The 12,725-nt window shown below is 50.9% G+C and overlaps 1 protein-coding gene and 1 long non-coding RNA gene across 15 annotated transcripts in view; both read left to right on the forward strand.

The window, feature by feature from the left end:
* The window catches only part of GRIK4 (glutamate ionotropic receptor kainate type subunit 4), a 413,573-nt gene that overhangs the window by 120,982 nt on the left and 279,866 nt on the right, over positions 1–12,725 (forward strand). For all 14 annotated transcript variants that reach the window (XM_070625039.1, XM_070625048.1, XM_070625046.1 and 11 more), the window contains one exon: positions 2,322–2,453. In XM_070625039.1, coding sequence (XP_070481140.1) covers positions 2,372–2,453 — 82 coding nt within the window. In that variant the 5' untranslated portion in view covers positions 2,322–2,371. The remainder of the gene's footprint in view (positions 1–2,321; positions 2,454–12,725) is intronic.
* Positions 6,023–6,855, forward strand: LOC139084091 (uncharacterized). The gene is made up of 2 exons (XR_011541372.1): positions 6,023–6,148; positions 6,626–6,855. It is a non-coding gene; the product is annotated as an uncharacterized lncRNA (long non-coding RNA).

Genomic DNA, 12,725 nt, shown 5'->3' on the forward strand with positions numbered 1-12,725 from the left:
TTGGCTGTCATCTGTCCTCTCCCAGCACCCGTGAATTCAAGGACAAGGCTTCTGGGCCTGATTTGCCAACAGCAGAGTTGTCTTCACCCCAATCCTTTACCTTGTATTTTCCTCTGACCCCCTGGAGCAGGCGATGACTTGAGGCCTTCCATTCATTGAACAAATATATATTGTGCACCTGTTGTGTGTAAGCAGATGCTGGGGACATGACAGTAAACTGGAATCAGTCCTGGCCCCTAAGAAGCCACACTGGTCCCAGGAGTAGACACATAAATGAGCAGCAACAGAGGGGAAAGTGCTGCTGTTGGAGCCACTGGCGGCTGCTGTGATGGCGCGTGGAGAGGTGCCTGGTTCTGATGCATGGCAGGGGTGGGGGAAAGGAGCATACTTCAGGCAGAGGGGGCACAGCGTGCAGGGAAGCTGCAAGGTGCTGGGTGTGGCCAGGACATTGAGGGTGTGTAGGGAGTAGGGGCATGTCATTGGATAAAACTTCTACTGGAGTGTAACACACAGGCAGAAAAGTGAAGATAATCTTAAGTATTCAGCTCAGGGAGTTTTCACAAATGGAACACACTTGTGTTATCAGCACCCAGAGTAAGAAACAGGACATCGCCAGCACCCCCAGAACACCCTGCATGTCCCCTTCCAGTCACTACCCACCCCCAGGGGTAACCACTAACTGGACATCTAAGAGCACAGAATAGTTTTGTCTGTTTTTATACTTACGTAGGTAGAGTCATACTGTCCCTACTCTTTTCGCCTGGTTTCTTTCACTCTTCATTAAGTCTGTGAGATTCATCCATTCAGCTGTGTGTAGTTGTTGACTGTTCATTTTCATTTTCATATGACATTCCATTGTGTGAATATGCACTGTACTTTTCCATTCTGCTGTTGGACATCTGGGTGGTTTCCAGTCTAGGGAAATCCAAAGACTGCTGCTCTGAACATTCTGGTACGTCTTTGGTGAGCACGTGCATGCATTTCTATGGGAGATATGCCCATTGTGGAGTTGCTGGATCATTAGCATATGTATAAATCTCTAGGAGACTAGTTTTCAAAACAGTTATACCCATTTACACTGCTACTGACCCTGTACGAGAGTTCCAGTTGCTCCACCTCTTTGTCAACACTTGATATTGTCTCTCTCTCTCTTTCTTTTAATCATTCTGAGTATAGTGGTATCTTATTGTGGTTTAAAATTGCATTTTCCTCATGCCCAATGAAGCTGAGCACCTTTTCAGATGTTTATAGCCTTTGGATATCATCGTTAGTAAAGTGTCTGTTCTGATCTTTTGCCCATTTTTCTATTGGATCTGTCTAGGGAGGGAGGAGGAATCATTTTAATACTTCTCTCCTAACCAAGGGTGACCCCAGATTAGCATATGCAGGTGCTCACCAGCCTCACTTACCCCAGTGATGGGGTGGAGCTGGCAGCCTACAGACTCTTGTCTCAGGGTGTCAGAGAGGTCTCAGGGAGGGGACAACACCCGTGCTGCCTTAGGGGGAGGCAGCATCCTAGAAGGTTCTGGCTTTGACACCAGGGGCCCACCCCAGGAGGGAGAGGGGCTGATGGAGGAAGGATGGGGAGGGGGCTGTTTTCAGCCGGCGGCAGGAGCAGATGTGGAAACCAGCTGAGGACCTGGGATGTGAGCTTCTGCCCTCAGTGTTTGCTGGGAATAGACTTCTCCCATCTGGGCCAGGGAGGAACTTACATTTGGCCTTTAGGCCAGGCCCTGAGCATGGCAGCTTCTATGTCATCTTAGTCCTCAGTTCAACTCCACCCGGCAGGTGGTGTTATGCCAGGTTTACCTGCAAGGAAACTGAGCTGAGTGACTAAGAGAAGCCTTGATGAAGGCCCCCCAAGCTGGCACGTGGCCGAGCTGGACTCGAACCCAGCCCCTTCCTCACTCCACTCCCCAGGGAGTAGTGCATGCCATGTGTCTGGGGCAATGGCATAATCTTCCCATTTCTTCCTCTTCTGCTTACCCATGGCTCCTGCTCCTTAAGAGCAGATGAAGGTTTTCATTCCCAATTAGAAATTTTTAAAAAGTGGAACCCCATGAATCATTCGATCACAGTTACACCAGCCTGCCCCCGTTTGATGAGGGGGATGGAGTTAGAACCTGAGCCTGAACACAGGGAGGAAGGACAGAGGCCTCGAGTCAGCCTGGAACTCTCCCATGGGCACTGCGAGCAGCACTGTGGAGGGATTGCTGGCCCTCCCCATAGAGGCTTTCTGGGTAGTGGCTCGGTCACTGGGCTGGATGGGTGGCTACTGAGCAGGGGCATAGGACTCATGTGCTCCCACCACTCTCTCACAGAGTTATGTCATGCCCAGACCAGCAGAGGGCTCCATGAGGATTTATAGAAGATGCCCCGCGTCTCGGCGCCTTTGGTGCTGCTTCCTGCGTGGCTCGTGATGGTGGCCTGCAGCCCACACTCCCTGAGGATCGGTAAGTGCTGCTTGTACAGCATCCTGGAGGCAGCCCAGCTCTCTGGATACCCTAGATGTCCACAGGGGACATATGCCCTCCCTGACTTCGGCTGGGCCAGGGCTGGTGGGGGGAGGGGTGGCAGCTGACAGGCTCAGAGCTCTGATCTGGTCAACCTGCCAGCTCCCCTTGTGATGAGAGTAAAGATGCTGATAAGTCCCTGTTGCAGTTGTGGCTGACTCAGCCTAGGACATTAAGGGCCAGCTGTTAGGTGAAGAAAGAGGGTGGAAGTGGATCTTGGTGACCCTGGCCTGGCTACTTGGCGGGCTGTTGACGGGGGGTCTGCTTGCCCTGGCCTGGTCTGGAGAGGGAGGGTGGGGTCACTTCAGTGACATGTGTTCTGACTGCTCTATCCCTTGTCCTTGTTGCTGTGGGGGTACTTGCTCCAGGTGTGGGCAAACAATGCTGCCACCTGCCCTGTCAGCACCCCCATGCCAGGAGGGAGGCTTGGCTCCACCCGGGGTCCAGGGCTTCCTGGGAAATCAAGTGCCTCTTCCCCCCAAGACTGAGCGAGGCTCATTAGCTACAGGCTGAGGCCCTGCTGATCTGGGTCCTAGGGACACAGCCCCAGCCGCAGGAACAAGGTAACAGTCTAGCCCAGCAGACTCCGTGTGGTGGCCCAGGACAGACGTGTGGCGTTGGGGATCAGGGGTGTCTTCGTATGTATGGAGGAAGGGGGTCAGTGTGGATAGATGGGTGGGGCACAGCAGTGAGAAATCCAGGCGGTGGGTTGTTGGTCACAAGAAGGCCTGTCCAACAGCAGGACCCCCAGGGCAAGGCTAGGCAATAGCCCCAGAGGGACTCAAACAGCAGCAGGTTATCCAGACAGGTACCCAGCTGAGGCCCCTCTTCCCAGACTAGGGTGGGGAGGGGGGAAAGTGAATTCTATGAACAAGGCAGGAGCCTAGGTCCTAAGCTGAACCTGAAATGGTTAGAGACTGGATTAGAAGGAAGATGTCATGATGCCGAGTCCCAGGGAATTGGCTTAAAGCTCCCCATTCCCTCCACTTGCCACCAGGATGGATCCTAAGGTCCTAGAGGCTGGCACGCTGGTGGTGGTCAGGAGGCCAGGATGGGCTGAGACTAGCCAGAAACTGAGACCCTGGCTAGGTCAGGCGTCACAGGCCGGAGGCCGAGCTGCAGGTGTCAAGCCCTGTTGTTACCTTGGGGGCACGGTTCTCCCTGCATATGCAGCGGTGGCTGATTGGAATAGAAACTCAGAAAGGTGACTCAGTTCTCTCCCTAGCGCTGCCCTGGGCTCACCACTCTGCATGCTTAAAAAACAGCTGCATTAAAAACAAGATGTTCCCTCCCTCTTCCCCATTCATGCCTACTGAAACTTCAAAACCTAATTCAATTCTGCTTAGCAGCAATACAAAACGGTTCATATCCTTAAGATGCTTAATTTATAAGATGCCTACAGTTATTCACCATTCGCCTCGAGGTTTTCTGCCCCTCTGAATGAGTGGATAAAGCAGTAACCCATCAATTCCCATTTGTGGCTAATGGGAAGCGGAAATGGATCGAGCCAGAATCGGCAGTGCCTCATGGCCTCGGCTCTCCTGACACTTGTTCTCCGGGAGGGAAGCAGAAAGTGGAGCTGACAGATCTCTCTCTTGGCTGCTACACTGACAACAGAGGGCTTCAAAGGGACCCCTCATGCTCCCGTGCCCACTCTTGGAGCATTGGTTGTCCAGTTCTGTCAAGACTCTGCTGGTCCTCAGTTTTGGTTCATGCCAGGCCACTTCCAGCCGATTTCCAGCCAGGCGCCCTGCTGGCTGGCAAGGTCAAACGGGGCCTCATCTCCTGCAGATCGCGCGAAGCAGAGTTAAGCCAACAAAGAGAAAGAAAAGAAGTGAAGAATGAAAACAGCAATGCTGGGACCTGTTTTCCTGTCTCCTTGCTTATCCTGGGAGCCAGGACCTTTCTAAAAGTCTCCTGATCCTTCTGGATGGAAAGGTGCTGATTACGTGGGCTCCAGAGAGGACCTGGAGTAGGGCAGGGGTGGGAAGAGAACTAGGTCACCGAAACTCAGGGAGCTGCACTGAGCAGCAGGCAACGTGGCACACAGATGGGTTGTACTGCCGTTGATGGGGCTGGGGTCTCCAGAGTCCTCCAGGGGCTCCCGGGAAAAGGAGGGGCCGCTCCTCCTCCCCCCTTCCCAGGGGCTCCTTCCCCCTGAATTTGCTTTTTTCTGGGATTTCTCCCAACTCCCAAGCCTCAGAATAGATGGCTGTGAGAGTGAGGCTGCATGAAGGGACCAGGGATCTCAGAGATAAATTACTCCTCCCACTCCATCCTCAGCCCTACTTGTTCGTTGGTGACAATATGGATGTTTGTAAAGAGGCGGCCGAACCCATTACCCTGCCTTGGGACTGCTGTTTTTCATTCAATGGAAGCGCAGGGCAGGAGATACGGCCAAACTGTCTATTACAGTGTCTGGTGCTTACCCCCAGAATGAGGTTTTGGGTAAGAGAAAAGGATGTTATTTATGACTGTGAGGCTGCCCGCATAAATTCCCCAAACTCTCACACATATGTCAGCCCCCTTCAGTCATCTGTCTTCTGGAAATGTCTTTTGATTTTGCTTCTGTCCCTCTGGGTCCTCTGAGTGATGACTGTGGGAGCTGCAAGTTAATAAATGCTCTCAGAAGACCCCACCCCGTCTCTACAGCCGGCCATTACTTAAAGGGATCATCGTAAGGTCTTAGAGCCATAAAGGAGTCTAAGGATCCCGTTTTCCACCCTGCTCCTCTCACAGATGAGGAAGGACGCCCGAAGAGGGCAGTGATTTGGCCAATGTCACATAGCAAGTAGGTGGCCGTGCTGGTGGCAGTCAGCACTAGAGCCCAGATCCTTGACTCCTGTTGCAGTGCTCTCCTTGCTGCCCACCAACGGGCTCCCTTAGCCACTGGGGAAGCAGACTCACCTTCAACAGTATGTGGGGGTCATGGTCTCTTGTAGTTTTCTCCCATCCTGTTTCTGATACTAGCAAACGTTACCCTTGCCCCGAACACATTAAAAACTGAAGAAGTATTTACCAGCTGAATGAATGCTAGGCTTTCCAGCCTGCCTCCCGTTACTCCTTCCCTGGCTGCTTCTTTCTGCCCCACTGAACTCCTCACTGTCCCAAATATACCAGGAGGTTTCCTCCAAGCTGTAGTCATCCCCTCCTCCTCCGCTGGCGTAGTTGGCTTAAACAGCTCTTCCTCTGAGAAGTCCTTTCCCACCATCACCCCGTCCTCATAGGGAGAAATCCTCTTTTTCTTACCTTTCTCCCATTGCCTTGCTGCTTACACCTGTTCCAGCACTTCCCAGGCTGTGCTCTAATTATTACGGCGTTTTCTGACCAGACTCTGAATTCCATGGGAGAGCAGCCAGCTCCCCCAGGGCCCTTCCTCAAGCATGTCGCTCAAACCTAGTGAGTGTAATGGGTGGATGAATCCGTGGCCTTCGCAAGACCTGATTCCCCAGGAGCATATTTGGTATCATCGTTTTAAAGTTCTTTCTTCTGGTCATACGTCTGCTTACAGAAGGAGACTTATTGGAGGAGGTGGAAGGGAAAGGAGAAAGAGGAGAAGGAGGAAATGTCCATCTATCTGTCTTACTTAAAAGGGAGAACAGGAATGGGCTGAAGATCCTGACTGGGTTCTAATGGTAAATCACTGATTCCATTATTCATTCATTAATTCATTCAACAGGTGTTTACTGAGTGCTATTTATGAGGCTGGAGAGTTTAAATAACTCCTCTGAGGCCACATAGATACTGAAATTCAAACCTGTCTGTCTCCAAAGCTGCCTCTTCCTGCTTTGCTCTGCTCAGCTAGTGGACCCCTGGAGACATTTGGGCTATCCCATTATCACGGCAGTCATATTAAATATATTGTGTTCTGTCTGGTAAAGGAATTGAAAGATGGAATCATTATTGCTTATATAGTCTCTTACTTTTCTTTGATTCCTTTACCTCCAAATAATTTCCTAAGGGCACAGACGAAGCCCATCTGACAGGTGAGGAAACTGAGGCCTGGGGATTTGAGAGGCTTACTCCTGGTGGTACAGAAGTCCTGATCAGTGTGGGTGGCACTAGACAGATCAGCAGGTTACTGCAGAAATTGAATCTCTTTTTTGTTTAAGGTTTCCCCGTGTGGTGAAGCAGCAAGAGCATGGATTTATTTGACACGCTGCCTTGCGAGGACCCCCAAGCACTTTACAGCTACCATTTTTTGACTTAGTTGGTTTCCCCCAATGAGCCGCAAGTCTTGTGGAGAGAATCTTCAACATAGAACATTCAAATGGGATAAAGATGAAGATAATAAGAGAATTAGGGGAGGCACAAGGGGAGAATAAAAACCACTGGTTTCTTACCCTGTTCTGCTGCGTATTAAATATATCTGACACACTGAGATCCAAATACACCAACTAAATTCTGTGCCCTGTGGAGGATTCACCATGGGGGTTCTGAGTGGTGGCTCCACTTCATAATGTTACATGATGTGCTTTATGAAATCTTGATGGGCATGTAAGTTTTCATCTCTTTTCCAAATTGAGACACCTGTATAAGCCATCAATTGGTCTCTCACATTAGCGACAAATAGAAATTGATGGCTTTCTCCTTCATCTGTCACCCAGAGAGGGAGTATAGAAAGATTTCTGGGAGACACATCTCTCCTCTGGTGAACACCTGAGGGAGTCTCTCTTTCTTATTCTGTCTGTCTTCCTGGGTCTAGCACAGTGCCTGGCCCATAGTCCTGCTTAGTAAATGTTTGCTAGGTGAATTCTCTAATAGCAAGTTTTGAACCTTGAGATAACCTGTTAGTTTTCAAATTTCTCTTCCCCCAGATATTGATCGGTGCTCAAAAATGCCAACCAATTTTATTTAATAAGTGTAGAAAATATGTGATTTGGAGAGTAAATATTTTGCCAGGAAAAAAAAGTCCGAGTGTGTGTCTGCTCAAGGCTGTCTCTCGTCTCCTCCCTGCCCACCTCCCCCAGCTCACCTCCGGCATGTCTTTAGGGAGAATGAAGGAGGCTCAGCTGCAGGCGGACAGGCCTCCAGGCCACTGTGCTGTGTGGAGTCGCTCAGTCCACGATGTCGTCATCCGTCTTCACCTGTGGCTTGGTCTTCTTCCAGGAGCACCACGCAGCATGCTTTCAAGACATTTATCTTCTCTCTCAACTTTTCTCAGAACCTATTTGTGATCTACAGTCTTAGGCTGTAGTCTCTTCTGCTGAGAAGTGAGGGATGAATTAGGCCTAGATGCTCCATTTTACGGATAAGAAAAACTGGGGTCCCAGTAAGGCAAAATGAACTGGTAAAGGTCCCTCTGGCAGTGCCAGGATTCCTGACTCCCAACTGCCTGGTGACATTTGTGGCGTGGTTTGCACTTGTTCTTACACACGTGTTCATTCAATTTCCCCAACAGCCTGTGGGGCTGGTAGAAGTAAGCACACCTTAGGGAGAAGAGCCTGAGGTTCACAGAGTTTGTGACCTGCCCGAGCTCATACGGAAGGGAGTGGTAGCCTCAAAGGGCGGAGAGGAGAGAGCATCTCCCAGGCGGGGGCCAAGGAGTCAACCGAGTATCAGAAGACAGTGTGGTGACAGAGTCCTGAAGAGCCTGTTGACGGTATGTTATTGATGGGTGAGGACTAAAAGCCACCAGTGTGTAATGCCCAGGACCTTATGAAATCAGGCCAAGCTAGAGAACACACAAGTAATGGCAACAAATGTTGTGTTTTCTTAAATGTGCCATGATTGATCTCTGGGAGGAAACTGGGAAAAGTTCCAGTGGCAGGGGTATCTAAGTGAAGGGATGGGGCTGTTGCCCCGAAACTCAAGTCCTCGATAATAGAGCAGATTTCCAAATGAGTTCGGTATGTGGCTGCCTGTGTTCATTGGTGCTGCCACGGCCTGGTTCCCCGGGGCTCTCGTTTTGCCCCACCGCACATGTGATGGCCTGGCGGTATCTGCTGCCCTGCTCGATGGAGCCCTGCCTGGCAGAGATACATGTGGTGTCGGGACAACAGTCATGGAGAGATTTTTGTCAGAATTTCAAAAACCTGTCTCCAGCTCCGTGTTTACAGAAGTCTTGGGAGGAGAATGAGTCATTAGCAAGCTCTTTTTTTTTTGGTGGTGCAGGGTGGGGTGGGGGGAAGTGGAAATTATGGAGAGAGACTTTGGTTTGGTGTAAAAAAAACATTTACCAGACAGATGGAATGGGCTGTTTTGGATACTGAGGTCCCCACAGCTGGAGGTGACCACAGATAGGTTGGACAGGGATTTCAGCATCAAGTGGGTGTTGGACTATTACTTCTAAGACCCCTTTCAACCTGGGATTCTGTGATAGACTATTTTAGCCTTTGATCTGTTCTCATACTCTCATAGGGAGACATTCTGTTGTTACTGTGTCCTCATTAACAACCATTTATAAGAGCTTAGAATTGAGGCACCCTCCTGCCTAATTTAAGCCATGACCCCATTTGGCTCCAATTGCTTGGATAAGTCAGATAAGACCTGAAGCCCTAGTGAGTCTTTTTGCCTTGTTGGCGTAGACCTATCCGGGTGTTTCTTTTCTCCCTGTGGCCACTGATGGAGGAGTCAGAGAAGTGCGGGCAATGATGGGAGCTGCTGCCACGTCTCAGCCGAGTGCCTGAGTGTGTGTGAGCCTGAGTGGGTGGGACGCACACGTGTGCATCGGCAGAGCCCGCACATCCCACTCACAGCCTCGCAGCTCAGCTGCAGGCAAGACAGCGGTCACAGTGAGCGCTCATTAGTCTGGATGAGCAGCCACACGTTCCATATCGGGTGGACGGGGGCTGGGCCTTGGCTGCTGGGAGCCCTGGGCGGCAGGAGGCTGCAGACAGCTGTCGGGCCGCCCAGCAGCTTCTCTGTGTCTTGTTGGTGTGTGTTTCTTCCTATCAAGCTGAGTTATGGGCCCATCAGCTTGTGGTGGCCCGGGTGGGCGAGGCCTATTAATCCCATACCGATGAGGAGTGTTGTGGAGAGAGAAGAGAGCCCAGACCAGTCAGGGCTCAGCATGTGCATGGATGGCATGTGCAGTCCCCTGGTCGGGCAGACAGTGCCACTGTGCCAGACATGGGGGGCACTGCAGCCCTGACTGGGGCTCCATGGTCTTGAGGCTTTCTGCTAGCATGCCCCCCTTCAAAGCAGAGATTCCCTGTCCTGAACCTTTCTCCCAGGGCTACACGTTAGCCACAGCCCTCTCAGCTCCTCTCACTCCCTGTGTCCCTTCTGAGGAAACCAACATAATTGGGGGTAAGTGGCCATCTGGGACAGCCCACCAGAGGGTGCCTCATGTGTCTCCCTCTTCTCTCAGTCCTTCTGCCCTGACTCATCCAGTGTCTTACATGGTTATTCGAAGTTGATGGGGGTCTGGAGAGGAAGGGAAAAATGAGCCAGAAGTGTTATAAGTAGCACTGGGGTTAGCTTCAGAAGGTTCCAGCAGAGTGTAGAGGTTGACACCAGAGCACAGGCTCTGACCAGACTGCCTGGGTTTGGATCTGAGCTCCGCCCTTTACTAGTTGTATGACCTTGGGCAAGAACTTAACTTCTTAGAGCTTGAATTTCTTCATCTATCACATGAGATCAGAGTTGTCCCTACCTCACATTTTTGTGAGAATTCAGTAAGTTGCTACATGGAAAGCACTAGGACAGCATCAGGCAGGTAGTGAATGCTATGGGAGTGATGTCTGTTAAGAATAGCACCCTTGGGCTGCCCTGTCTCCTTCTCGAAGCCTGCCCCTGCCTGGAGCACTCTTCCACCAAATGCTGTCTCTCCCCATCTCCTAAATCCTGCTTTAAATTCACCTCTTTTTAGGAGCTGAGAATCCCCACCTGGTTTGGAAAGCTCTTACTTCCAGAATTCTCAGCGTGCAGGAGGCGTGCATGCTCACAGTCACGCACGCGTTGCACTGTCTTCATTGGTACATGACCACCTGGTTTTCGCAAATATTTAAAAATCCTTATTTGAATTCCATCTGCCCCACAAGCCTAAGAGCATCCTGAGAGATTGAACTTTGTCTTCCCTACCTTCACAGTGTTGTGGGCTTTTCACAGTGGGGTAATGGTCCCGGGTCCTGGTAATGGTCTGAATGATCTCCCATCTTAAAAACCTGCCTTAGCCCCGCATCCCTCTTCAGCTAATCTCCTATTTCTCTCCTTCCCTTTACAGTGAAACTCTGCAAAAGAGCTGCCTATTCAAGCTGTCTCCATTTCCTCTCCTGTCTTCCCCTATCAGTAGGACTCCCTCCCATCAGAATTTCACCCCCACTCCTGATGCCCACATTGCTAAATCCAGTCCTCTGTCCCCAGGCCTCATTTTACTGGCAGCGTTTGACATAGTCTTTCACTCCCCCTTCCTTGACACACTTCTCTCTTTTGGCTTCTGGGTCAGACTCCTTCGCTACCTCACTGGCTTCTTCCTCTCAATCTCCTTTGCTGATTCCTTCTCAGCAATCCGACCTCTGAATATGGATGTGCCCTGGAGTTCTGTCCTTAGACCTCTTCTCTCTCCACACCTGCTCCTTGGTGACCTCATCAGTCTCATGGCTTTATATGCTTATGTCTCTCTCATCTTCTCCCAGCTCTGACCTCTCCCCATGACTCCAGACTCATATACGCCTACCCGTCACCCCCACGTGGACATCTAAGAGGAACGAAAACTCTACATGTCCACAGTCAAGCTGGTGATGCCCCTCCACCCCGAGCCTGCTTCTATCCCGTCTCCCCCATTTCGTGCATGGTAATGCCATTCGATCTCTTTGGACTTAGGCCCCAACCCTGGGAGTCGTGCTTGATCTGTCTTTTCTGACACCCCGCGTCCTCTCCATCAGCAAATCCTGTTTGCTCTTCCTTCCAAGTGTATCCAGAACCCCACCACTTCCTACCACCTCAGCCGTTGTTTTCCTGTTCCAAGTTGGTATTATGTCTCACCCTGATACCTGCAAAGCTTTCCTAGTAGTTTCTCTGCTTCTCTCTTGTCCTCTCACTTTGATTCTCAAAATGGCAGCAAGAATGATTCTTTTAAAATGTAAGTTGGGTCGTGTCAGTCCTCTGCTCAACCCTCCCAATGCCTTCTCATTTCCTCTCACGTCAGAGCGAAGGGGGGTCCTGACAGTGTCCCACAGGGCCCTCTGGGAGCTGCCCCAGCATCCTGTTACTTTTCCTTCTCATCTCTCACCACTCTGCCGCTTACTCACCCCGCAGCAGCCCCAGCCCCACTAGCTTCTTGCTTTTCCTCCTCAGGCCTTTGTACTTGCTGTTCTCTCTGCCTAGAGCACTCTTCACCTAGACACCTGCATAGTTCGCTCTTTCACGTCCTGCAGGTCGTGCCCTGCCCAGCAACTCTCCCTCTCCCTCTTCCTTGCTTTATTCTTTCTATGGCGCTCATCACCATCTGACAGACTGGTCCTGTTTGTTTATTGTCTGAGTTCTCCCATCGGGAGCAGCCCTTTTTTTTGTTCTCTGCTGTTTCCCCACATGTCAGATAGTGCCTGGTATACAATAGGTGCTCACTAAATATCTACTGAATGAGTAAATAATGCAGACCCAAGGGAAGTCCCAAAGGAGCTTCAAATTTAAAAGCTATTGGAAGGCAGGGACCATGATGGTCTCACTTGACACGAAAGCCATTCTTACCAAGGGCTCCTTGCTGAAGACTGTGCAGTGGCCCTGCTGGCCTCCTGTTCCCAAGTTCTCTGATCCCTGTAGCAGGCCCCCTTGCAGCAAATCCTGGGGCTAATCTTGATCCCATTCTCAGGCAGCCCAAGCCAGCAGTTAAATGACTCAGCATCAGAATGAGTCTTGGCTGCTGGTCTTGCTTTGTCCCTCAGATCCAGACACCAGGCTCTTGACTTATAAACCTCCCCCACCTGTGTGGCCACTGCAGTGCCCAAGTCTGTCTTTTCCTCAAATCTGAAACCTCACTTATATTCTGACTGCTCCAGAGCTCCCCTGGGACTCTGGTCAGGCCTTGCTGGTCTCAGTCTTCTGAGAGCCTAGAGACTGGAATCTGGACCCAGCCTCCCTGCTGGGACCCTGCCACCTGCTTCCAGCTCTTTCCTGAAGCTGCCACTATTGGCCAGGGTACCTGCCTGTTGTCTTCCAGCACACTTTCTCAATGTTGTTCCCTGGCTGTCTGCTTGTACTTAGATTCCTAAAATCTTCATGGTGGCAGGGACCCCAGTATAACCCATTTCACCATTGAATAGTTCTGAC

This window comes from Equus przewalskii, chromosome 6 (assembly GCF_037783145.1).
Source record: "Equus przewalskii isolate Varuska chromosome 6, EquPr2, whole genome shotgun sequence".
In the NCBI taxonomy this organism is placed as follows: domain Eukaryota; kingdom Metazoa; phylum Chordata; class Mammalia; order Perissodactyla; family Equidae; genus Equus; species Equus przewalskii.